Source organism: Erpetoichthys calabaricus, chromosome 10 (assembly GCF_900747795.2).
Source record: "Erpetoichthys calabaricus chromosome 10, fErpCal1.3, whole genome shotgun sequence".
Lineage (NCBI taxonomy): Eukaryota > Metazoa > Chordata > Cladistia > Polypteriformes > Polypteridae > Erpetoichthys > Erpetoichthys calabaricus.
The window spans coordinates 150,942,987-150,967,588 of record NC_041403.2 but is presented as its reverse complement, the minus strand read 5'-3'; the positions used below and the strand labels follow the sequence as shown (position 1 = coordinate 150,967,588).

The 24,602-nt window shown below is 39.3% G+C and overlaps 2 protein-coding genes across 4 annotated transcripts in view; both read right to left on the bottom strand.

Annotated features, from left to right (window-relative positions):
* rprd1b (regulation of nuclear pre-mRNA domain containing 1B) overlaps positions 1–24,602 on the bottom strand; it is a 1,182,184-nt gene that overhangs the window by 160,223 nt on the left and 997,359 nt on the right. The window lies entirely within an intron of this gene.
* The window catches only part of LOC114658453 (disks large-associated protein 4-like), an 894,521-nt gene continuing 881,185 nt past the window's right edge, over positions 11,267–24,602 (bottom strand). The window contains exons 14-15 of one of the 2 annotated variants that reach the window (XM_028810525.2): positions 21,772–21,924; positions 11,267–12,606 (exon numbers count right to left, since the gene is read on the bottom strand). In XM_028810525.2, the coding sequence (XP_028666358.2) occupies positions 12,388–12,606; positions 21,772–21,924 (372 nt within the window). In that variant the 3' untranslated portion in view covers positions 11,267–12,387. Of the gene's footprint in view, positions 12,607–21,734; positions 21,925–24,602 lie in introns of both variants that reach the window. The other variant, XM_051932531.1, reaches the window with a different exon arrangement.

Below are 24,602 nucleotides of genomic sequence, written 5' to 3'. Positions count from 1 at the left end.
CCCCCCCCCCCCCTTTAAAGTGCCAGCCTTCGCCGCACATCTGCTTCACTGGATCTCGCAGCAGCCATCAGCTTATTAAAATGGTTTTCGCTATGCAGAGGGGCAGAACAGGTCTGCTCATTGACATCTTTAAGAAAAGTTAAGTAAGAGTTTAAAAAACCCTGACGTACACAGTCTATTTAGGATAGCAGTAGAGATATTCAACAAACCTTAATCAGTAAAATATGTGCTTATTGTGGAAAATAATCAGTATTCAAGAAATAGATATATGAATATATTTTTTGCTACTTAACTCTTTTCTTCAAGAGTATCATCAATTCAGTAACCACACACTGTTGACCATCAAATGGAAAAAGGAAAAAAAAATATTTTAATAAAAAGTGCACATGAAAGGACCGAGGGAACGCTTAGGTTAACTATTGCTGTTTTTTTTTTTTTTGTTTTTTTTTTTTGGGGACAGGAGTGCAGGACGCAGACAACGGACCTTCATTTGGGAGTTCAGCTCGCCACAAGACTGACACCAATGAGCCCCCCCTTCACGTGACAGAACATGGCGGAGTGGAGACGAGATGAGCGTAAAAGGTACGAGGACGTTGTGATGGGACAGTAACACACAGCAGGTCACTATATAGTCACACACACACACTTGATGAAGGCTCAGCAGCCAAAACATTGCATCTCTAAACCTTCCTCATTTTTCAACGTGAGAGTAACCTTTGCTGATTTTTTTTTTTAGTTGATAACACATATAAACATCCGGCCATCAACTTTCTGAGTGAAAGCCTGGAGCCTATTCTAGCAGCTGTGAGGACGAGGCAGGACCTAACCCTGGAGGGCACATCAGTCGATTTCAGGACACATTCTTGAGTTGGATCTTTATCTGTCCTCATCATCCAATTATTTATAAAGCTTTTTTTAATCTTATCTACCTGTGGACGTAACCCAGCACTACGTAAAAATAAACTGAATTGAATTTGGTCAATTTAGGGGGCCCCTTTAAGCTAATCCTAAACTCAGATGGGTGACCTGGAACAGGGAACTAATAACAAAATGGGCTTTTACTCCAAAAGGGAAGGAGAGATTAAAATCAGGGAGCGACACAAAACCACGATTTTGGGATACTAAAGACGTAATGCCTCTTAGCCTACGTGTCTTGGTAGCCACCCTGAACATGTGTGGTGGCTGCTACTCAACAACACAAAATTTTCTGTTTCCCCCGTTACCTTCCAGTAAGGCTTTCACTTCTTCTTGTCCAGCTCGACCACCTAACCCACAGGTCCTGGAGGGCTGCAGGTTTTCATTCTAACCATCTTCTTAATTTGTGACCAGTATTTGCTGCTAATTACCTTGACTCAGGCCCCTTAGTTGTTTCCTTTTTCTTACTTAACAGCCAAACAATAACAAGACACAAAACAAGAATCCATATGACCAGCTCACCTGTGCCTATCACAAAATATGTGAAAATAAAGAAAGGTAGCGGTCTCGGTAAGGCTGATCTCTCAGCTCACCAAAACATTGTGAGGGTGGTCTTAGAAAAAAACCGAAAAATCAACCAGTTCTGGAAATGTCTGCTGTGGCAGAATGAGAGCACCAACAAGCCATGGAATTAAGTAACGAGTTTAATTAACAGCAAGAATCTGCTTCTCATTGTGAAACTGGTTGGAGTCTGAAGCCCCGATATAGCTGGTCATCTCGTTTCATGCCTCATTTCTGTTTGGCTGCCATTGAATGAAGAAAGGAATCAATTCAGAGGAATGAATCCTTAAGAACAGGGCTATTAAAATGAAGGGAACAAAAGTTAATTAGCAGTGAAAACTGGTCACTGATGAGGAAAAGGGTTAGAATGAAAACCTGCAGCCACAGCGGCCCTCCAGGCCTGGAGTTCGACACCCCTGAACCTATAGCTTGACCACTTAAGCTCAGGCCCCAGCTTCCTGCTGGCCAAGCCCAGAAAACAGGCACACTACAAGACATGTGAGTAAGTAGTCATTACTATTCAGGACTCCAATAAACCCCCCAACCCTACTCTTGACCATAGTTTAAAATAAAGTGTGAGGTACTGTTAAAATGGGCCAATCATTTGAAAATAATTCAAGTGTTGAGACGCATGCAAACGACTCACAGTGCGTGTAAGGTGAACACCTCTAAACATCATTCAATGGGTGCAATTTGATTGGCTCCTCAGTTGAGTGGAGCTCTGGAGGTCTGCAGTCAGACTCCATTACCTTGATTAGAAGTTCTGTTTAGCGGCCCATGGTACTTCTGGGTCAGGGTAACCATACATAAGCCATGGTGAGGCCCAGACAGGCTGTATTAGACGGGCCCAGTGCTCTGCGATCTAGCAGCTTTGGCTACTCTCTTAACACATTAGAGTTGCCCACTGCCCTGCACTATTTAAAATTTAGGGCTTTGTAAAACTGCACCCACTGGGACGCAGGGATTAACCCCAAATTGGACGGCGTTTCATGTCGATACACACTGTGTGAGCACAGGCTTAACACAATTTCAGTTCCGATTGATGTTAAGGTTGAAAATAAATGTAAATGCCTTTTAGGGGATTAGTTTCATTTATACCAGCACGGCAAAAGGGCCATTTTATGGTTAAGTTTGTCAGTTTCAGTCACGGTGCCTTGTTCATTAGACATTCTTGCTCTCTTGCGAACGCCGGACGACATCAAGTCTGGATGCAGGCACAAATTCTTTTGCTATATATTATATATGCATCTTATATATATATATATATATAAACGTCTACGTGTGGAAGTGTGTGTGTCTGTCTGTCCGGCCCAGAGACATGAGGCTACAGCATGAAGCTCAAAGACTGCCGCCAAAGTGAAACCGCCGAGAAAAGAGAAACTCGCTTATCCGCAAATACACAAGCGAGGTGAGCACATCGGCAACACAAAACCTCCAAGGAGAGAGAAGCTCGCTTAGCCGCTGATAGGCAACCGATGTGTTTGATTGATTGAAGTGCCAGAATCCATTGTTTCTAGAAGCCCGAGCTTATTACAACACGGGTTTACACAGCTAGTATATGTATATCCATGTCCAGACTTAATATTATATATAAATATATACAATATATACACACACACACACACACAAACAGGCCAAAAAATGTATGCACACTTTAACAGTTGTCATGTATGGATTTTTCTGGAGTTGAATTGAATTATGGCAACAACGTGTAGTATGACGTTCTCTCAGAAGATGCTGTTACTCGCAATAATGCGAACATCACCACGTAACTGGCAGGACCCGGAAACAAAATGTCAGGGGTATGGTCATCTTTCAAGGAGCACAAGACCATTTTAAATTTGTGGTGTGAATTTGAGAATGTTGTTGAAGTACAATGGAGACGCGAGTTTGCAACGGAGCCACCAACACAGCTGACAATTGTACGTATTTGTGATAAATTTGAAGCCAAAGGTACCATGTGTGAAGATTCGGGCGTCCTCATACAGCAACCAGTCCTCAGCTATGGCATCAGAACAGTTTACACACTCGCCACAAGAGTCTACCAAACAATATGCAAGTGAGACAAGAGTTGGCAGCCATTTTCAAAAGCGACTTACATTCATTCCTCGATATCTGTATAAATTTAGTATCACAACTTTAATACGGGTTTTGCTTTTTTTGAAGTGTGTATACATTTTTGGCCCACTCTGTGTGTGTGTGTGTGTGTGAATTAAAGCTTATCAAGTGATACAAACCAGTGAAGTAAAAAAATTTAAACATGGCTAGCGGTAACCTCCAGGGTTCACATCTTTCTTACAGCAAACTGCATTGGCAAACTATCTGAGGAGGTGACAAGACAGACAAAAACAGCATCAGCACCTGCTGAGCATGACAAAAGCTACAGAAGCCAATTACGTGATAGGGGGAAGCTGATTGACAGCTGTGGCATCCAATACACATAGACAACATTCAGTGCTGTAACCTACTAGTATTCGCAAACTACTGGGGCTGGAACCTTGATCTTGGAGAGACTGGAGCTCTTTCTTTTTCCTAGTATATATATATAAAAAGTAACCGTGCATACATCCCCTAAACTAAAAGACTAGCTTCATTGCCGATCGACAGTCTCAAATATCTGTCTATATGTATTTACATGCAATTGTGCCCACTTAACTGATGTTTCTTCCCCTCCAGGGTTGGCTCCTGCTTTTCAGCCTGTGCTGTACAGATAAGCTGTGCTGGCTCACAAACCTGTAATGAAATAATTAGATGAACAAACATATATATCACACACTACATGTACAGAGACCCCAAGAATAAAAAGATGAGGAGGAGTTGACCAACACATGCACTGGTGTCCTGATAGCCCTTAATACCCAGACCATAGCTCCTTCAGCGTTTGCCTTCTTTTTACATAAAGCAGCATGGAACATGAATCATCACCGACTCAGCGCTGCAGCCTGACAAACACGTAATCACATCAAGAGACACAACACAATCATTTCCCTTTAAAGGGCACAAAGGGAATGTGCCCAAGTTATACGCCTCTCACATTACTATGAAAAATGCTGAGCAATCAAATTGTGTAATATTCTCTCCTACTAAAAAACTGAAATGAGACCCTTCTACCAAGGCTAACACTAAATTAAAGAGACAGGAAAAGCCTTTCTATTAAGGCGCAGAAGGAATCTGCTCAACAGTGTCATTTGATAGTTTGGAAATTTTTTGCCACTTGCGTTTCCAGAGCTATCAAAAAAAAAAAAAAAAAAACCAACAAAAAAAAAAAAACAAAAAAGAACCACACAAATATACCCCCCCCCCCTTTTTTAAAAACAATTATTCTAGTAATAATACACTTGGTCTGTAGCCATAATAATTAAATGCACCTACACTTTCCAGTGGAATGGCCCCTTTCCACCCAGTTAATGCACCCACATTTGATGAAAGGCTTTGTTTTTTTTACATGTTATGACACATCTGTACAAAATGTCACTTCAATTTCTGTCACCCCCCCCCATACAGCAATTCAAAGTTCTGTATTTCATTGCAATGAACACATTTCACAAAGGTTTGTTCCCACAGTTCAGAGATGTGCTGTCAAGTCAACTGGCAACAATAAAATCGGTTGCACGTGGATGAGCGTGCCCTGGATTGGACTGGCATCCCGTCCAGATGCTTGCTCCTAATGTTTTCTGGAGAGACGCCCTTCTCTGTAACCTAAAACAGAAAGGCACATGGACAGTGTTGACCATCCTTAATGTCATGGTTTATCCATCTCGCAACCATCAGCAGCCTTGAGAACTCTATGTATAGGTACGTTACAAATTTCATCAAACATCTGAATAAATAAGGGAACAAATTCTGCTTAAAGCAGGAGTCTCTATGTGCAGGACTAACCAATCACACCATACTACACCACTCTTAAGTGCAGAATAGACTCAAGTGGATTATGATGTTGGTTAGCTTGACTCGTAGAGATAACAGACAGGAGGTTCTACTCCCCTGATTGAGGTTTTATAATGAATCGAGCAAAGCTAATGTTGGTGTGGAAGTCAGACAGACTGCCGTCTTCACCTTTTAGCACTTGTGAATGAAAGTGGTACTAGCAAAACTACCGAGGCCAGAACCTTGATCTTGGGAACGCCGGAGGTCTAGGACTGTGGATTGTGAAGTCTGTACATTGAATTAGGATGAAAGGTGAAATGGCAAGTAATTCAAATGTCACTCTTAAGGTGGAAACCACATTCTTCAATGAGAAAAGTCCAACGGGAATTTCGGAGAGGGTACAAGTTAAGGATGCAAGGGGGCAAAGAACACAACAAATCATTTAGTGAGTACTACGAAAGAAGTCCTACGGTCAGCACAGTGGTCCATCATCTTGTGTGTAGCACCCACTAAAGCAAGTGTCCAGACCCAAATGCTTCAGTGGCTCTGGTTTTTGATACCATAAGAGGTGCACTTTCCTGTCATCGTTTTGGTCCACTAGTTCTCAAAAAGGTGCCAAAAAATAAAAAACTAGACTGAAACAATTCTGTGATGATGAATTTCCATGCTGGTGGCACCATATGGCATGAGTCATTAATGAATAGTTTGAAGGGTAGGATAACAACATAAACCCTATAGTTCAATAGTCATTCCAGTGGTTACCACATCTTAACTCCCTTATGAGATATTTCACCAACGTCAATACAAAACCAAATCAGGACACAGTAAATTTTGCAGAAGTGACAAAGTTTTTCCATCACACAGAGAACCACAGACACCTGGGAGTAAACTACCAAGCAGTGTTTGGAAAATAGAACTTTATGGATCTCCAAAACTCAACTTGATGTTAAGTTTGGAAAAATTATGTGAATAGGATTTGTGTGCTTTGTTGGGGTGAAGTGCTTATTCTCATCAAAATTTTTCTCATGTTCTAAAGTTTTGTGCCTCATCCTTCCCCTACAGGCCTACACAACTGACAGCATCTAGAAGCACAATGAAGCTCTTCTGATGGCTAGGAGGACAATTTACATAGGGGGTTCCTTAATTTTGTACGTTACTTTTTAATTTTGCACAAATGATTGTTTATGATGGAAAGAAAAGCCACACTTTGCTAAATTGAACAAGAAGGAATCAAATGAACAAAGCCAACACATTGCTCATTTTTTGTTTTAGTTGCAGGGAATGTGCATGTTTGAACGACAGATTATTGCCTAACACTACAGATAATGAAAAAAATCTATTTTATTGTGCAGTTTTGAGACAGGACACATAAAATAATGTACTTCATAGCTGCCTCCGATCAGCTATCAGCACAATTTAGTCATCAAGCATGAGAGGGCACTGATTCATTAAATTAAACTTTACAGCGAAGGGACATTAACACAGGGAATGTTGCTGATGTATATTAAATCTAGGAAAATTACATTATTTCCAGTTACATTTTATATTTACCTTTGTGAAACTGGCTGAGGTGGGACTGGTATACCGTCTGGAATCTGTTAATACAAACAAAGTCCAATGGATAGCCTAGCAATCATTCATTTGATTGGTAGTGATAACAGAATCCCGGCAAGGCCTTCACCATTCTGAACTTATTTGCATTTCCTTACTTTGAGTTCCCATTAATTTTCAGCCTCGCACAATAACTGGGTGTTATGTTATATTCAGACTAATCTCATATATCAACTTATTCAGCAGGAGTGCATCAAGAAGTGCTATTGAGACTCCTTCAGACCTCCTGCAATATGCCTTTATAATGCCTCATTGTGACTGCTCTTATCATTGGCCAAGCCAGACATTTTATTCTAAATCTGGGGTGTCCAGCTCTGGTCCTGGAGGGCCGCAGGTTTTCATTCTAACCATCTTCTTAATTAGTGAGCCGTTTTTGTTGCCGATTAACTTGTTTTGCCTTAGTTTTAATTGACGTGACTCAGACCCCTTAGTTGTTTCTTTTTCCTTAATGAGCAGCCAAACAATAATGAGACACAAAACAAGCCACCACATGACAAGCTAACCTGAAAATAAAGAAAGACGAAGGTCTCAGTCATGTTGGTCTGCTCGGGTCACCAAAACATCTTGATGGTGGTCTTAGAAAAAACAGAAACTCAACAGTCTGCTGTGGTAGAACGAGAGCAGCAACAAGTCATGATGTTCAATAACGGCTTTAAAGAACAGCAAGAATTGACTTCTCATTAAGAAACTGGTTGGAGTTTGATGTTCCAATTTAGCTGGTCATCTGTCAGCTTGTTTCACATCTGATTTCTGTTTGGCTGCCATTTAACGAAGAAACGAATCAATTCAGAGGGCTGAATCCCAAAAAACAGGGCTATTAAAATGAAGGGAAAATGAGTTAAATAGCAGTGAATACTGAACATAGATTAGGAAAAAGGTTAGAATGAAAACCTTCAGCCACTGCGGCCCACCAGGACCAGAGTTGGACACCCCTGTTCTAAATTTTTGTAATTATTCTTTTAGGGAAGGGAGGTTGTTTCTGTTGTTGTTTGTTCTAATATTTCTACATTTTTTGAGCTTCTGTAAAAGCTAAATTTCTCCTTGGGACAAATAAAATACTATAATAGCTAGCTGCATAAATGTAGCACTTGTTTAGTGTTCATGACTGAAACATTTAATTTGTAACTATTATTTATGAAGGAAAAATGAAGACCAGAGAGTTTTCTTAAAAATTTGTGGATGAAGTTATCAAAAAAAATTAAGACTAATAGAAGGATTAAAACAATATTAACTGGCAATTTTGCCCAATTAAACACGGTGAACAAACACAGAAATAAGAAAAGTCACCGAGGCCAACAATTAGTTGAATGCAGCTGCAGAGTTTAGGGGCATTGAGTGACATAAATTTTGGGAAATGCCTAATACCAGCCTTACAAGGCAGACTAGAAAGAAAGAAGACAAACTATGTAAAATCAACATGAAATTTCCTAGGGTTATCAGGCGAAGAGCCAGGAAATGGTTATTTAAGCAACAGAGACCAATATGAAAGATCTTTGGTCAAAAATGTAAAAACAATAACGTTCATGCTCCATGAAAAAAGTTCAATTCAGTGAGCACAAGCCTGGCAGGATGATACTATAAGGGTGTGTATTTACCCCAAAACTGAACTGTCATTGACAGCTGTGGATGCTGTCATGGAGTGAGGATATGCACCATGACTTTTCTCTGGTTCAGTCATGTGTCTGTGTGTGGCTATGTGCACAGCTTTACCTTGAACGTGTCCATGTTTTACAACAACGCTTGGTCAGAAAAATCTGGAGGCATGTGGTAACAGGTGCGCACCTCCGCGCGACTGCAATGGCTCTTGGTTATGTGGATATGCAAAGTATAAATGCTTCTCTTTAGTAATACTGGACTTAGATTCTTGTTTGAATGCATGCAAATGTGTACAGTTGGAAAGTTAAAGAAATCCATTTCAAAAGTGTGGATTTCAGCAGGACAATACAAAGTATACAGCCAAAGCTCTATTATAGAGGCTCAATAATGCAGTGAGAGAATGTCCTAGTGTGACTGAATCATGATCCTAAACTCAACTCCCCTTTATAATCCAGAGCTGTTTGCTGCCTTACACTCTGTGCCGCTGGGATAGGCTCTGGCAACTTGCAACCCTGAATTGGATAACTCAGTTTTGAGGATGTTAAGTATGTATGCCAAGGAGAATGGGTGAAAACAGCATCCATTGTTGACGGGTCTGACTACAAAATGCATGTAGCATGTTTAATTTTATCTACTTTTTGAAAATATTTAAAGGCAAATTTAACAACAAATTTTATTCAAAGACTGCATGCCTAAAATAAAGTCTCTCGCCAAAACATAAAAATATATTCAATCCTCAATCTTACAAATGCTTTGATTACTACATACAGAGATAACAAAACTACAAGTTCAAGCAGTTTAGAACTTGATAATCACTTTGGAACGTCCCATTTGCATCACTTATTCCATTACAGATGACAGTGCATGGAAGCTACACCTGAATAAACCATGGATGGCATACCTGTCCACAGTCATACTCACCCACAATGAGCCAGCATAAATTTCCCATCACCCTGACAGCATGTCTTTGGACTGTGTGAGGAAACCAAAAACCTGGGCCAGACCCACAAGAATGTGTGGAGAACATACACATTCTATACCAACATCACCTCAACCAAGGAGTCCGTTTTATGAAGCCTGCTGTGCTCCTTCATTTAAATTGGAATTTGCTTAAATGTAATTGCAGCCTCAGCCTAAAAAGAAAAATGCTCCAAAATATTAAAATTCTGCATAGATAACACTGTCAGATTTTCATGGTCAGAAAACAATGGGATTTTAATTTAATATGCATTTATAGAAATGGAAAAAAATGAACCCAACAGTGAAGGCAAGACATATGACATATATAAACAGTTTCAATTATTCTTTGTAGAAGTGAATTTTGCATCATTTCTTAAAAAAAAAAAAAAAATCCAGCCTACTAAATTAAATAAAGGTGAAAATTAGAGGCCATGACATAGGATATTAAAATAGTGCAGAAGAAATCCATTTAGTGGTCAAAAGAAACTCTAAAAACACAGGCATAAAACCTGCAGCCACTGGGAGCAGCTCCACTCTACAGGTAACCTCACGCAGTGCAGACTAGAGCCATTCAGAAGAGCTGGATGGAAAATCCCAACACGAGTGGACAGAAAACACACAGCAATTTGACTCCCCAAAGGTTTCCAGGTTATGTGTTAAAGCTGGGAGATTAACGCATGTTGAAGTCACACCAGATTAATAATGGCGTCTGAATCTCTTTTTGGTCCAAATTATGATAATGATTTGTCAATTCATAATTTTAAATGGTGTATCCATACAGTTGTAAGTGCATTCATTTGTGTACATTCCTGAAAATGCTACAGTTACACAAGAAAAATGCACATCTGTACACAAGTCTTTTTTTAACCCTAAAGTACCCAATGCATTATTAAACAAACGGCAAAGGAAAAAACAAAAACTGGTGCAGTAAAGGCACCGGGACCAGATCAGTTGCGTTTCATAATTGGGGAAAGTCAGCAATGTGAGAAGGCAAGTTGTTATATAGAATAACACATCTATTCTTCAGAACTCCATTCAATAATCGCTGACAAAAGTTTAATGTGGTTATAAATACCAAAATAATAAAAAAAAAAAAGACCCCTACATCGAGAGGTAAATCGATTTCCTAAAATACACTGCCAAGTGTAAAACAAAGCCTGACACTGAGCAAACTTCTTTTTGAGACATTAAAAGGTTCAAGTTCTTATCCACAAAGGAGATAATGTTGTGGCTTATTTAGGAATACAAACATTATTCATGTGCAAAAAAAAAAAAAGCAATTCACTGAAAATCAAAAAAAAAAAAAAAAAGATTAAAAAATGTTTTTTTAAAAATATCATAACAAGTCAGTCTCTGGGTTGCATAGTCCTTATCAACAGTGTTAAATAAACAAGCTAAACCGAATAAACAAAATGTCAGATGAACAGACAACACTGTTTTGGTAAAATCATTCACTGTTTGGAAATATCTGAGCCATCATATTTATAATGCCAGCATTTCAAATTTTGCTCTTGTGTGGTGCACTACATCCAGTTGCTGGACTTTAAGCTCAAGGGGTCACATCATTAAATTTTTCTGAAGATTTCTATAAAATACATATAATATGTACTTTTAATATAATAATAATAATAATAATAATAATATGTAGTATGCAACTACATGCACACACACAGACATAGATAAAGTGTTCATGTAGTGTATATGTGATACAGAGATAGATATATAGATACAATATATATCTATATCGATATATCTATCAATTACACACACACATATGCACAGCTGTTTTTTCACTAAAATAATGCACTTTACATTTCAGAGGGAGCTCTCCGCAGTGGCAGAACAATCAAACTGTCCTGTGTGCCTATAGAACAAAAGAAGAATCTCTAAAACATTGATTTTTTTTTTGATTTATGGACAAATAGAACTACAGACCAAGGTTTGCAGGGGTAAAAATGCTCCAATCTATATATTATTAATCTGTGCTACCTTCCCAGTCTCAAAGACAAAAAATTAAATTACAAAAGTATATGCTGGTGAAATGTTGACACAAAATGAAAAAACAACAGAATTTTCTTTTTCTTTCTCCCTTTTCTTTCAAGACATTTCACTTGATGCGTGGGGACATGAAGTGATGCCCAGTCTTTCCTTATAGCCACCAAAAGTGGAGGACAGGTTCAAGCTAACAAATTAAATTTAACAAAATTAAGACTTTTGTTTTGGAAAACATTTTGCTGCAAAAATGCATCCTCGTTTATGATAGAGTCCTGTTATCCATTGGTCCATGCTGCCGTAATTCCTTGGGTCAATCTCAGTTCACCGTTACTGACCCGTCTCTGGGACAAGATGTTAAAAACTACCTGATCCTGGTCTCTAGACGTAATTAAAAAAAAAACAACAAAAAAAAAAAAAACAAATAAATAAAAATAAAAAGGAGGGGGGGGGGTTAGGGGTGTAGAAAGTTTAGCAGCGGAATTAATACAAGTAGTAATGGGAAGACAAGACTGATGCAGGGGATCGAAAAGGCGTGCAGGGGCTAGGAGCACGTCTGGATTATGATGCATTGCTGCTCAGATCAGAGCAATTGAAGAGCTCTTGCTTAAGAAATAACATTAAGATAGTTTTTGATATTATCATTATGTTTAGGAGATATAATAACAAAGTCTTTTTGAGGTTTTCATTGCAGCCGCATGATTCAAGAGTCTCAGCTCATGTTATAGTTATTTTTTTTGTCCCATTCAGTTCAATATTTAAATATTTTATTATTTTATCTACTTTTGCTGTGCTGAGTCCCAACCTCCAGCATCATATAATGGGGTTGAATGCTCTCCACAGTGGGTCCATCTGAGTTGGGGGTGGACAGTTAGGAAGAGAACCTCAAAGACGGGTCTGAGCCTCAGGAACATAGATCTCAATACTGTCAGCACTCTCGGTTGCCGAGTTCTGTCTCACTGAGGCTGCCCGCTTAGCTGCCATGAGCCGCTTACGTGCTTCCTGCCGTTGTTTGTCTGCCGAAGAATCGTTCTTCTCCCGGCTAGCTGCTGGCTTCGGTTTGGAGGGCTTCTTTGGCACAGGGGGAGGCTGCTTCTTCTCTTCCTATCATCAGAACACACACAAAAAAAAAAGAATATGGATGGGAAAATATGGAAGAGTTGGGAAAAGAAAAAAAAACAGTGAATTAATATATAAGAATTCTATAGGGTGTGTGTAAAGAGAAGACCAATTGACAAAGCATGTACTGCCAAACTTGAGTATGAAATACTGGAATGGGAAAGATAAAACATTCTTGTATGACAGTATATCTAAAATGTTAACAGTAAGTGTGTTTATCTTTAAAACAAACAGATTCATATAACAGGCTAACCCATGCCACCGATCATTGCTATTTTTAATAAGACCATAGCAGTGTGGAGATTATCTTCCACAGGCCAAGTACAATACTTTGTTGTTGACTATTGTTACGTGCACACGAGAGGCAGTCGATGGGCTTAACTAAAGAGAATGATAAGCATTAATGTCTCTTCTTCCTCTGCAAACCCTCAGACGAGGAGGTCTCCTAATACCTTCACTCCAGGCTCTAGTATTGAAGTCACTTCTGACCCCGAAGATGACCTCACTGCCATTTCCTACCCTAAAAGCACGGCCCTTCCTGCCATCCCTCTATAAAGCCAACATACTGCCTATACAATTCAGTTCAGCTGTGGACTTGTGGTGGTGTTTTTTTCTTGCCTTATCATTCAAGTATATGAGATGGCAACCGCAAACCTTTTTTGTGGTTTTGTCCCTTTCTTACGCCATTTAGCAGACAACCATGCTGACAGCAAACAGCAGACAAGACATGAAACCAGTGGAGCAGCGATGCTGCCCCATGTCAAACCCCATGCAAATTAGAAGGTGGTAAAGCTATAAATCAGAGGTGTCAAATTCAACGCCAGCAGGCCAGATCCAGCCCTTGGATCTTCATGCTACATATAGCCCACGATCATTTTAAAGACACTTTAACATTTCATATATTGATTGTATCAATATATAATTTGCACATCCAGTGCTCTCTCACACTTAGTTGTGCAGGACAGTACACCACAGCCACTAACCTATAGTCTGAGTGGAAACTGTCTGCTCAGAATGACCCAACAAGAAAAAAATGAAGATGACATACCACACTGCCATAAAGAACTTGAGGTTTTTATCATTACAGTGATCCCCCGCTATATTGCGGTTCAGCTATTGCGACCACATCACGGATTTATTATTATTACTATGGGGCTCTGCCCTCTGCTCGCTTCGCTTGCCCATCCCTGGGTTTGGTTTACTGGATAAATAATTTAAAGAGATTGTTATTTTCATGGGAATTGCTACATATGCATTATTTTCATTTTTACTTTAAAACTTATGTAAAAACAATATTTGTCCTTTATTTCCTGCCCCGGTCATGGTTAAATCTCTTTCTCGCGGGACTTATAACGCTGCTTGTGTTGTGAAGGGGGGGGGGTCTGAACGCACACTAAAGAGAAGAAGTGCGTCAATCACTTAAAAGCCTGTACAGCAGCTGGCCTTTTGCCACTTTGTGTCTCTGCCGCTAGCAGTCTGAAGAAGTGATGGTGGTGTGATGGCTGAACGCACGCCAACAAAAAAGTGCTCAGATCATCTGCTGGCAAGCTGCATGTCCTCCTTCTCATTGTTTTAAGAGCTGGGAACACCTGAAGTTTGTCTGCCAAAAGCATTCCAACAACTGCTAAGTTAAATGTCAGTGAACTTGTTTTGAATTGTTTGTAAGTTGGCCGTGACATGCAAAAGTCACCGTCTCACAAATTTTACTTCCTAAAGTTGTAATGTCTAGTTTTGCGTGTCGTCAAAAGTGTCTCTCCGAGATGATATGGACTCGATCGCTTCACTCAACCCCCCCGGAGGCGTGCTACACTCCTGCCACTTTGCATGTCTACCACTCACGTTGTGAAGGGGGGTGCTGAATGCATGCTAAGCAGAAGTGGACAGATCAGCTACTGGCTTTGTGCTGCAGATGCCTATTCTGCTTGTCGCTCTGCGCATCAATCATTTAAAAGCCTGTACAGCAGCTGTCCTTCTGTCTCACTGCTTTTGTCTTCTGGGACGTTAAAATGTCTCTCACGGGATGTCATCTCCCTGGTTTCCCTGCCCTGGTTTTTTTTTTTTTTTTTTTTTTTTTTTTTTAAATAATAGAGATATTACTCATATCCTTAGCCCGACATCCACATATCATATGTGTTTACAAAGTGTGTTTTAATAAGTTTACATGTGTTTAAAGTGTGTGGGAGTGGTATTTTAAGGCTTAAACACTAGAAATAATGTTTATTTATATGGTCTTTCTATATTGCGGATTTTCACCTATCGCTGATGGCTGATAGGCGGGGGATCACTGTATGCCAAAGATGAGCCACCATCTCCTTCATGAAACTGTCATGCTGCTCACTTAGTAAAGTGGCGCAGGTATCTAGGTTGGCAACCCTTCTACGGCTTATCTGCACTGCTGCTGCTGCCACTGACCCACACGACTGTCTTCTAAACACATACAACAATTTAGCCAGTGCACAAAACATATTTGCATTTCCACTCCTGTTAAACATGATCCCTATCGATCTCTAATGAACACCATCCGTTTGCTCCATCACTACTGATTTCCCCCATTTTTTTTTTGATGTGGTTTAGTACCACTTGATTGTGACACGTTAATGACTGCCACTCATTTACCCAAAAAATGCCCACTCAATGCCGATTTTGGTCCTGTTGCTTTTGGTGACTTTCCTAACCTGCTGCCATGTGCAAGAGAAACAAAGCAGATAAAAAGGGAAGAAATGAGGCAGAACATGAGCTTGTGATGAACAGACAGAGGCAAGAAAAGAAAATGTGGTAGTAGTTTTTTTGTTGATGTATTCCAACCCACTTTGAGAATAAAAACTTATTTTTGGCCCATAGTAAAAACGGAGTTTGACACCCTTGCTGTAAACCAAGGAGTTTGTTTGCTCTGATCTCACTCATACTTAATTATTTCAAGGTTTAGTGAGCAGGGAAGGCCACTGCTTTAGAATTTAGTATCCTGGTCATGTTACACTTCTGTCATGAAGGGATGCTCCTGAGCAGCAAAGATTTAGACCAAAAAGTGCCATGGATAATACAGATCACATCGTTACATCTTCAACATCTATCTGCACTGTTGGAAGGCATCAATATTGAGCCCTGGATCTGTGATGTTTTAACATATCCTTGTACACATATCTGCATGAATCAACACAAATCAGGCTGAACCAATCAATCAACATTTTACCAGACCTCCAATCTCCATTTTCTGTGATCCTTAGCCCACTGAAACTATAACTTCTCATTCGTTTTACTGCGGAGTGAAACTCAGTTGAGTTCAGCTGCCAAGGTAAAATGTAGCGTTTTTCTTTTTTTGTTTTGGTACCACTATCACTGTTCAAATTATTTGAAACGTCATCAGATGGTTTTCCAATCACATAACCACTCTTGGCAGTCAGCTGGTTGTTTTTCTAGTGGAGGCCTATACACGATACACCTGTTCACATCCCATATGTTAACATGCATACACAACACCAGGATAAGATGAGTAATCTGGATAAAGCAGAAACCGATTTCCTTAAAAATCATCACTGGACGATATGAATACATAAACATGCATGAAGCCTACAATAATTATCTTGTGTTCTATAAATAGATTTAGTCCTTGTTGTGCAACGAAGTAAATAACATCCATTCCATTTTTACATCCTTGACCAATCTGAGCCAATGTTGGTTCGTGTTATGAACAATGGCCACCATGTCACTTATGACACTGTTTCAACATTATCTGTAGCAAACGGCTGGATTAAAACTAAACTGACACTTTATTAATGTTACTGTATTGCACAAAGCACAATCTTTTCTGTTTAACTGAGCCATGTAAAAGAGCTACCATACTGCTGCGTGTGCTTCTTGACTTGCACCAGGGGTAGGAAACATCGGTCCTGGAGAGCCCCAGTGGCTGGAGGTTTCCGTTCCAACCCAATTGCTTAATTAGAAAAAATAAATTGCCAATCTCAGACCTTATTGAATTTTATATCTTGTTAGTCTGCAATGTTAGGTTCTTATATTGTAGATTTTTTCCTTTCCAATGGAATCATACAAATGGTTTGAAGCCTAAAATTGATAATTTTTAGTGTGTCACATTTTTCTATTAGTTGCATGATGAACACACACACGTATAAATGGGAACAAGTTAGATGGAGAACTGCTGGCTCCTTTGTTATTTGCATCGTATTACTAATAAGGAGCCATTAAAAAACACTGAACGCGGCTGTTTAAGACTGAAATAAGCAATTAAGGGTGGGGAACCTTAACAAACGAGACCACTAAAATGAGGCAAAAATGTCACTTAAGCAGCAAGAGCTTCATCAGCAATAACTGACCTCTCATTAAGGAACTGGGTTGGAACAAAAACCTGCAGCCACTGTGGTCCTCCAGGACGGACGTTACCTACCCCTCTCTGCCTTGCACCCAGTGCTGCTTGGACAATAACAATGCAAGAATTTTTCCGTCATTAAAATAAATACTGCGTTATGTTACTTGTTACATTAAAAGGTATTTAGACTATGAAAGGCATGTTAACATGTTACTGCCCCAACACTGCTCCTGAGAGTGCGCACTGTACCTTCAGCTCATCAACACACATCTTTATGATTTCTGAAATAATGAGACATTACTTCAACCTGGTGAAGGAATAATGCAATTGCTCAGGAAATTTATCTTGTGGACACTTCTACCTGTGGCTGTTGTGAAGCTAACACATGCACAAGTGAACAGAGTGCAACGGACATGCACAGACTACAAAATCCCTAACTCTAACCTGGTTTAGGGGTAACAAGGTGAAATAACTAGATTACTCATGGAGAAATCTGTGTGTGTGTTAACCAGGTGTCTCAGAGAGCAATAACCCGTTTCTCTTAACTGGAATAAGTGTCTACGTGGCATTTTAAAAACTAGGTTTCTGTGAATAACTGGGTTATTAAAGCACATGTAATCACACTCCTCGTCATGCAAATGGGGTTACTGTTCCTAAAATATTCAACTGGCACATTAGGCAGCTTTTTCTGTGTTATATTTAACATCATCATAACAGAACTGTCTAACATGTTTAACCCAAATCAGAATGTCATTGGCTGGAGTAGATTCTTGCAGCACCAGCTGCAGGGCATGACTTGGCTCAGGATAAGTCACCAGTTGATCGCAGGCCCATTTATGTACATACCCACACTGGAATTTACACAAGGCCAATTCAGAGTCACCAATTTACCTAACCTGTGTTGTTTGACTGCAGAATGAAAACTGGTAGACCCAGAGGAAAACCCACATAGACACAGATGGGACTTCCAGATTCCACCTGGAAAATGAATAACCTGATGCAGGATTCAAATGCCAGTTGCTGGCCTGTGAAGCAACAGCACTAACCACTGTGCTAAGATTCTACTTTTGCACTACTCTATCACGTTTAAACAGCACTGCCTGCACATGTGATGATGTTGCTTTTTAAACTGTGTGATTATCAACTTAGTAAACTGGCCAATCAGTGTATGGCAAGTCTTTTGAGAGTCACCAGCTTATCACAAAGGCATAATAATAAAGCTCAGTTTCTAAACTGTGACCGATGAGGGCACCAACACTTTTCCAGTATCAGTGATGAGGTTACACAAGTGGACACCACAATACCCTGAAAATTTTTGTCCAAGTAGAAAACACAATGCTGTTAAATTTTGACCAGTTTCATTGAGCATTCAGATGACAAAATCTCCAACTTCACTGCACGCATGTTGAGTATACATAGCTCTGCTGAAAAGGCTCCCAGTTGTATAGAATGTTTAGTCTTAAATCATTCTGCTGAATCGCAACCACATTCTGTGTGCTCTAATACACAGATGTACTGATATACAAGGCACTATATCCTGGGGACAGTTCCTCACCTTTTATAAATCTCTCTATTATAAAAAACAATCTAGGAAGGAGACAAGACGTGATTTTCTCGGAGAGACACTTCGACGTCCCACGAGACAAGTCCATGCCCGGGGCCGGAAATAAAGGACAAAGAGTAGATAACAAAGTAGAATGTTGTAAAGAATTCAAAAATGTTGGCGCGGTACACATGCAGAGCTGGTTAGAGATAATGGAAGTATGAAATTTCGTAAGTCTCTAAAAAAAGGATAGGAAAGATTGCATTAGCGCAAACAAACAGAAATTATTACTTGGTGAAATAACAGAACAGCAAAAAGAAATCGAATATATTGTTCGGATTTAAACTTTAAGTCTGAGACTTGTAGATCGTCTCATTTGTGTTGCCAGTGAGAATTAAAAGATTCTAAAAACGTTGGTGCAGTATAAAGTCCCGCGAGACGGAGACTTTTAAAATGAGATTCTTTCAAGTCACGCTCTACTTACAACTAATTTTCAGACAAGACCACGGTCACCTAACCTCAGGCATACTAATGCTTTTGTCAGACACAGTTCCTGTGTTCTCAGCTCTTATAAATTTTATCAGGACAATAACTTTATACGTTCTAGATGACATGTCAAAAAAGAAAGAGCATGGACAAACATTTGAAAAAGTCGTTTTATTTATTAGAGGCAGTTATACGTTGCGTTGTCACAATGTAAGTCCAAACACGGAATCAAAATTCAATGCGATCTTGAAGAAAGGTTAATTCCAAATATTGTTTTTAATGATGCTTTAAAGTAAAAGTGAAAATAATGCATATGTAACAATTCTCATGAAAATAACAATCTCTTAAAATTGTATATCTGGTTAACCAAACCCGGGGGTGGGTGAGCGAAGAGAGTAGGGGGCATTTAATTTAATATGTACAGTAGTCTCTCTTTGATTATGCATTTTTTGAAAATATTTTTAGGAGGTATAATCACCCAAGGGGCGGCACGGTGGCGCAGTGGGTAGCGCTGCTGCCTCGCAGTTGGGAAGACCTGGGGACCTGGGTTCACTTCCCGGGTCCTCCCTGCGTGGAGTTTGCATGTTCTCCCCGTGTCTGCGTGGGTTTCCTCCGGGCGCTCCGATTTCCTCCCACAGTCCAAAGACATGCTGGTTAGGTGGATTGGCGATTCTAAATTGGCCTTAGTGTGTGCTTGGTGTGTGGGTGTGTTTGTGTGTGTCCTGCGGTGGGTTGGCACCCTGCCCAGGATTGGTTCCTGCCTTGTGCCCTGTGTTGGCTGGGATTGACTCCAGCAGACCCCCGTGACCCTGTGTTCGGATTCAGCGGGTTGGATGATGTATGGATGGATGGATAATCACCCAATAATAGGTGTTGTTACATATAATAAAGGTTTTTATGGAGATAATCCACTGAGCTCAGCACACATAGTACAGGGACATGAATGTATATTTCACCAATAGCATCAGTTTCAATGTTTGAAGATGAAGGTCTTCAGGGTTCTACTATCAACTGTACTGCTGGGAAACTGGTTCTGCGTATTCACAGTCTTCTAGTATTTGCGTGGCTTTTATTTTTCACTTTCCGCAAGTTAAGTTTGGTTCCCCTTTTTATTTATCCTAAGCAACACTCTACCAGTATGGGGCATGTGGATTCCATTCACAAACCTCTTTAATCCAATTTATGGGGTCATAAGGGCTGCAGCCTATCCTGCAAGTCCTTCATAGTGCCCACTCATGCACACACAAACCGACACTAATTCACATACTATATCCTTGAAAAGGCAATGTATTGCAGGTATTAGTTTGCTTCTATTGGTTTACCACAACCGTTTTAGCCAGTTTGTGCAGCTCAAGGCTTTCATAAAAATATTGCAGATTAATTTCCACTTAGGTCTTAAGAAGTTATATATTATATGGACTTTCCCTTCTAAAGCAGCAACTGAAATGCTAGATTTCAGTCATCATAGAAATCTTCAAAGGACATACTTTCAGTTTGAGTTAAGGGAATACTCCACCCAAAAAGGTTACTTATCCTATGTAGTTTGTACCGATGGTCAGGAAAAATTTTTAATCTCATATTTTTTACTCAGAATGGAGATAAAATTTCTGATAAAACAGGGGTTTATGCGGACCACTGCTGGACAACAGCAAACAATACAAAAAACACCCATGACAAATATCATGTTACTGCAGCTGCATAATCCATGTCATCCAGGCACATGCTCACAGTGTCTCAAACACCTGTATTTCACTAAAATGTTATTGAGTGAACCACTTCTGGAAGACTCTTGAATGAAAATGGAACCCACTCAGACATCAATTGTAGACCTGCCAACTCCTATGGTTATATTTATGTTCATATCCACAACTGGAGTACATCAGGATTACTTAGTGTCGGTCTGTGAAACTGCACAGATGAACTGACCTTTTTAGAGCAACTCAAAGAAGCAAAAATATGGGGCAAATACTCTTCCCGATAATGTTTTCACTTGCTTTTCTGTAACTTTTAATCTTCAGTTGTACTCATCTGTCAATAAAAACTTTGCACTGTTCACATTGCATGAAGTGCAATGTTAGCCCTAAAAACAAGATGTTACCAGGCTGAGTCCTGACCAATGAATGAGGGGGTAGCCAGGTTTTCAATTCAAATACTCACTCATGCTTGAACAGGTTCTGTTTTAGCTCACAAGAATGTTTTCTGGAAGTGGTTTATTTGATGATACTTTAGTAAAAATAAGTGTGCCTGGGACGTTGTAAGCATAACATGACTTGAAATGTGGATTATGATACACAATTGAAGTTAAAATTTATTTCACTGGGTATTTTTAATATAGTTTATTGTTGTCCAGTGCTGGTGATGATAGACACCTATCAGAAACTTTGCTGTTGCCATTCTAAATGGGGGAAAAAAAAAAAAAAAAATCAGATTAAAAAATGTTCTCATCCATTACAAACTACATGGGGGGTCAAGTAACACATTTTTAGGTGGGGTGTTTCCTTTAAATATGCAATTGACCTCAACAATATGTTAAACCTTTAAAGTAGATCAAATCATTTTTCTGGTATATAAATGTTCCACCTAAATAAGAATTATGTGCAACTGGGATACTTTTTCGTAACTTTGATCCAGAGAAGAAATCGTGCAAAGTTATAAGACAAATATAAACATCCATGAATCACAAATGCCATGCTTCTTTATACAGAAACACAACTAATGATCAAAGCACAATGCTAGGCAGTATAGTTATAATGAGCTCCCTACCCCGGTGTGGGGACAGGGCCTCAGGGTTCAGCAGTACCTTCCTGTCCGAGGAGTCAGTAAGTTGCCAGTCATTGGTCTTCAAGTGATACAGTTCATCGAACTTCATACTTATGTCTTCAATAGACAACTGGAGAAGGTCCCAGAACCCAGCCAGATCTTGTGCAGTTGGTCGTGGATTTGCATTGACATTCTATTGGAAAAGGGGAAAAAAATCAATTACAGTTTCACTTTCAAGATATATTTTTATTGATTTCCACTCAGCACATCAGGTTCTGTAATTATCAAGTTCATCAAGAAGGAATAATCATAAATGATAAATTTGAGCTAATTAGTGCATTGGCCATAGGCAATTCATGTCAAGCACTCCAAGACAGGCTTCAGCTCCCAATGACCTCAACCTGAATTAAATGGGTTTAAAATGTATGTATGCACATTAGTTTGCTGCATCTCACATATTGAAATTTCAACAGAGGGTTCGTATTCCTTTAACCAGAAATCTTTCCAAGTGATGCAATGGAATGTAATGTGTATAATTTTTATGTAGTCGTGATCACGGACATTCCATCCAAAGATAGAATCAATGAACATCCTTCCTCCTGCTCTGTCTACTTGACATTTTTCAAACGTATAAAACATTGGTCTTGGACACTCACTCAGTCTCTAGCCAGGGGTAATTCTTTGAGAAGACTTTCTTCTTTTAGAATATGTATGAGTCATTTCGTCATTAAATCTTAGATGGTTAGATAAATGTACATCTTTACTGTGTGCCATGTTACTGTGACACATACATTCAGATACCTTTAGCTTGATTTTTTGCTTCCCTCACATTTGTGTCTCTGAACTATAAAGCTACACTGTAGACTACTATATTAATTACAAGTAGGTTCAAGACATCTGTATATATAAATTTAGATAATAACTTTTTTTATTTTTGCTGTGCAATTATAAATTAGCAACTGAAATGCTTCACAATGCTGCATTCTGTGTTCTCAAGAAAAAAAAAAGTTAATCTGCTTTTTCCATTACTGCACTGGCCCAACCTACTCAAGCAGATAGGATGTGGACAACAGACCACTTTAAATGGGAGACTAAACTTTTGGTGGGAAGACCCAGGCTGACACCTACACATCAGACTGACTTAGGTTTTATTACCAATTAACACAAAAAGAGAAACTGGAGTACCTTTGAAAATCCTCACAAGACACAGGGAGAAAATGTACATTTCACACCAGGATTTAAACTCGGGCCCCTAGCCGTAAAACAGTAGTAAGTGGTGTTGCCTTCTCAGAACTGTTTGATTTTATAGAGTACTAGGGGGCAGGGGGGTGGGGGGTGGGGGGGGGTGGGTGCGTGGGGTTGCTTGCTTTGCTCACCAACCCCGGGGTTTGGTTAACCGAATATACAATTTAAAGAGATTGTTATTTTCTTGGGAATTGTTACATATGCATTATTTTCACTTTTACTTTAAAACTTCAGCTAAAACAATATTTGGAATTAACGTTTCTTCAAAATCGCATTGAATTTTGATTTCGTGTTTGGATTTACACTGTGACAACGCAACATATAACTGCCCGTGAGTGAATATCGTTTCTTTCTCTCTAATAAACCGTCTTTTTCGAATGTTTGTCCCTGTGACTTGTTAATTGTCATTGCAAAAACAATTCTCACGGGAAACTGTAAATGTTTTAATACAAATGGCATATCAAGATCTCCTTTGGTGTCTAATGTTATCCGCGGAAGATGTACTACATTACCTTTCTTGTCGCCTGTTAAAATTTTATGTTAGAATTGTTTGACCAATTTTTAATACAACTAATCTTGTTCCATTGCATAGTCCATCATACATAAATTACGCAATAACATTACGATACATCCTTCTTTCAACAGTAATTTGGCTGGTGGAAGACCAAACGGTGTTAACGCTTGTAGATATTCTATGGGATATTGTAAACTGATGTTTTCATCTTCCGCACGATCACCACCAACTGCTTCAGAATAGTCTATTGATATACATTTAATCAATTTGCCGTGTAAACGATCAACAATTTTTGCGTTAATTTGTTTGACTTCATCGTTTCTCGCTGCCATATTTAGATGAACAGGTGATTCTAAACTGGATCTTTGTAAGTGTGTGTGTGTTCGTAAGTCAACCCTTTAATGGATTGGTGTCTGTCCAGGTTAAGTGTCAGAATGCACCTGATGACCGTGATCTTGTTTGAAAATAGTTGCAAGTAGGGCGCGACTTGAAAGAATCTCATGGTAAAAGCCTACGTCTCACAGGACTTCCTTCCAAAAATTCTCTTCAAAAAGTCACATTTCGTCAGAGGATTAGTCTTGTCCTGTCCCAAGATTTTTTCATTATAATAGAGAGACTAGAGAAATTAGGCTCAAAATTTAACCGTATTATATTGGTATATGTGCACAATATTCTGGACTTGTCACTGTAAATCACTATTAAAAAAAGGCCCTGAAAATGGGCTGTGTTGCTGCCTCTCAACTCCGGTTTACTAGTTTGAATCTCAGTATATGGGGGCTGCATATTCTTCCTATACATATGAGACTTTTCTTCAGGCCCTTTAGTTTTACTCCTCCTTCCCAGATGTGTGTGTTTAAACTGGTTATTATATAACAGATTCAAAAAATAGTCAGACCCCGTCACTTTCTGCACACTTTACTGTGTTGTAGACTTCATTTTAAATGGACAAATTTCCAATTTTTGGCCATCAATCTACACTCAGTAACCCATGATGACAAAGTCAAGACATGTTTTCAGAAAGGTTTGCAAAATTATTAAAAAAAAACCCAAAAAAACTCAAAAACTGAAATCTCATTTATGTAAGCATTCAGACCCTTTTGTTTGGCACTCCA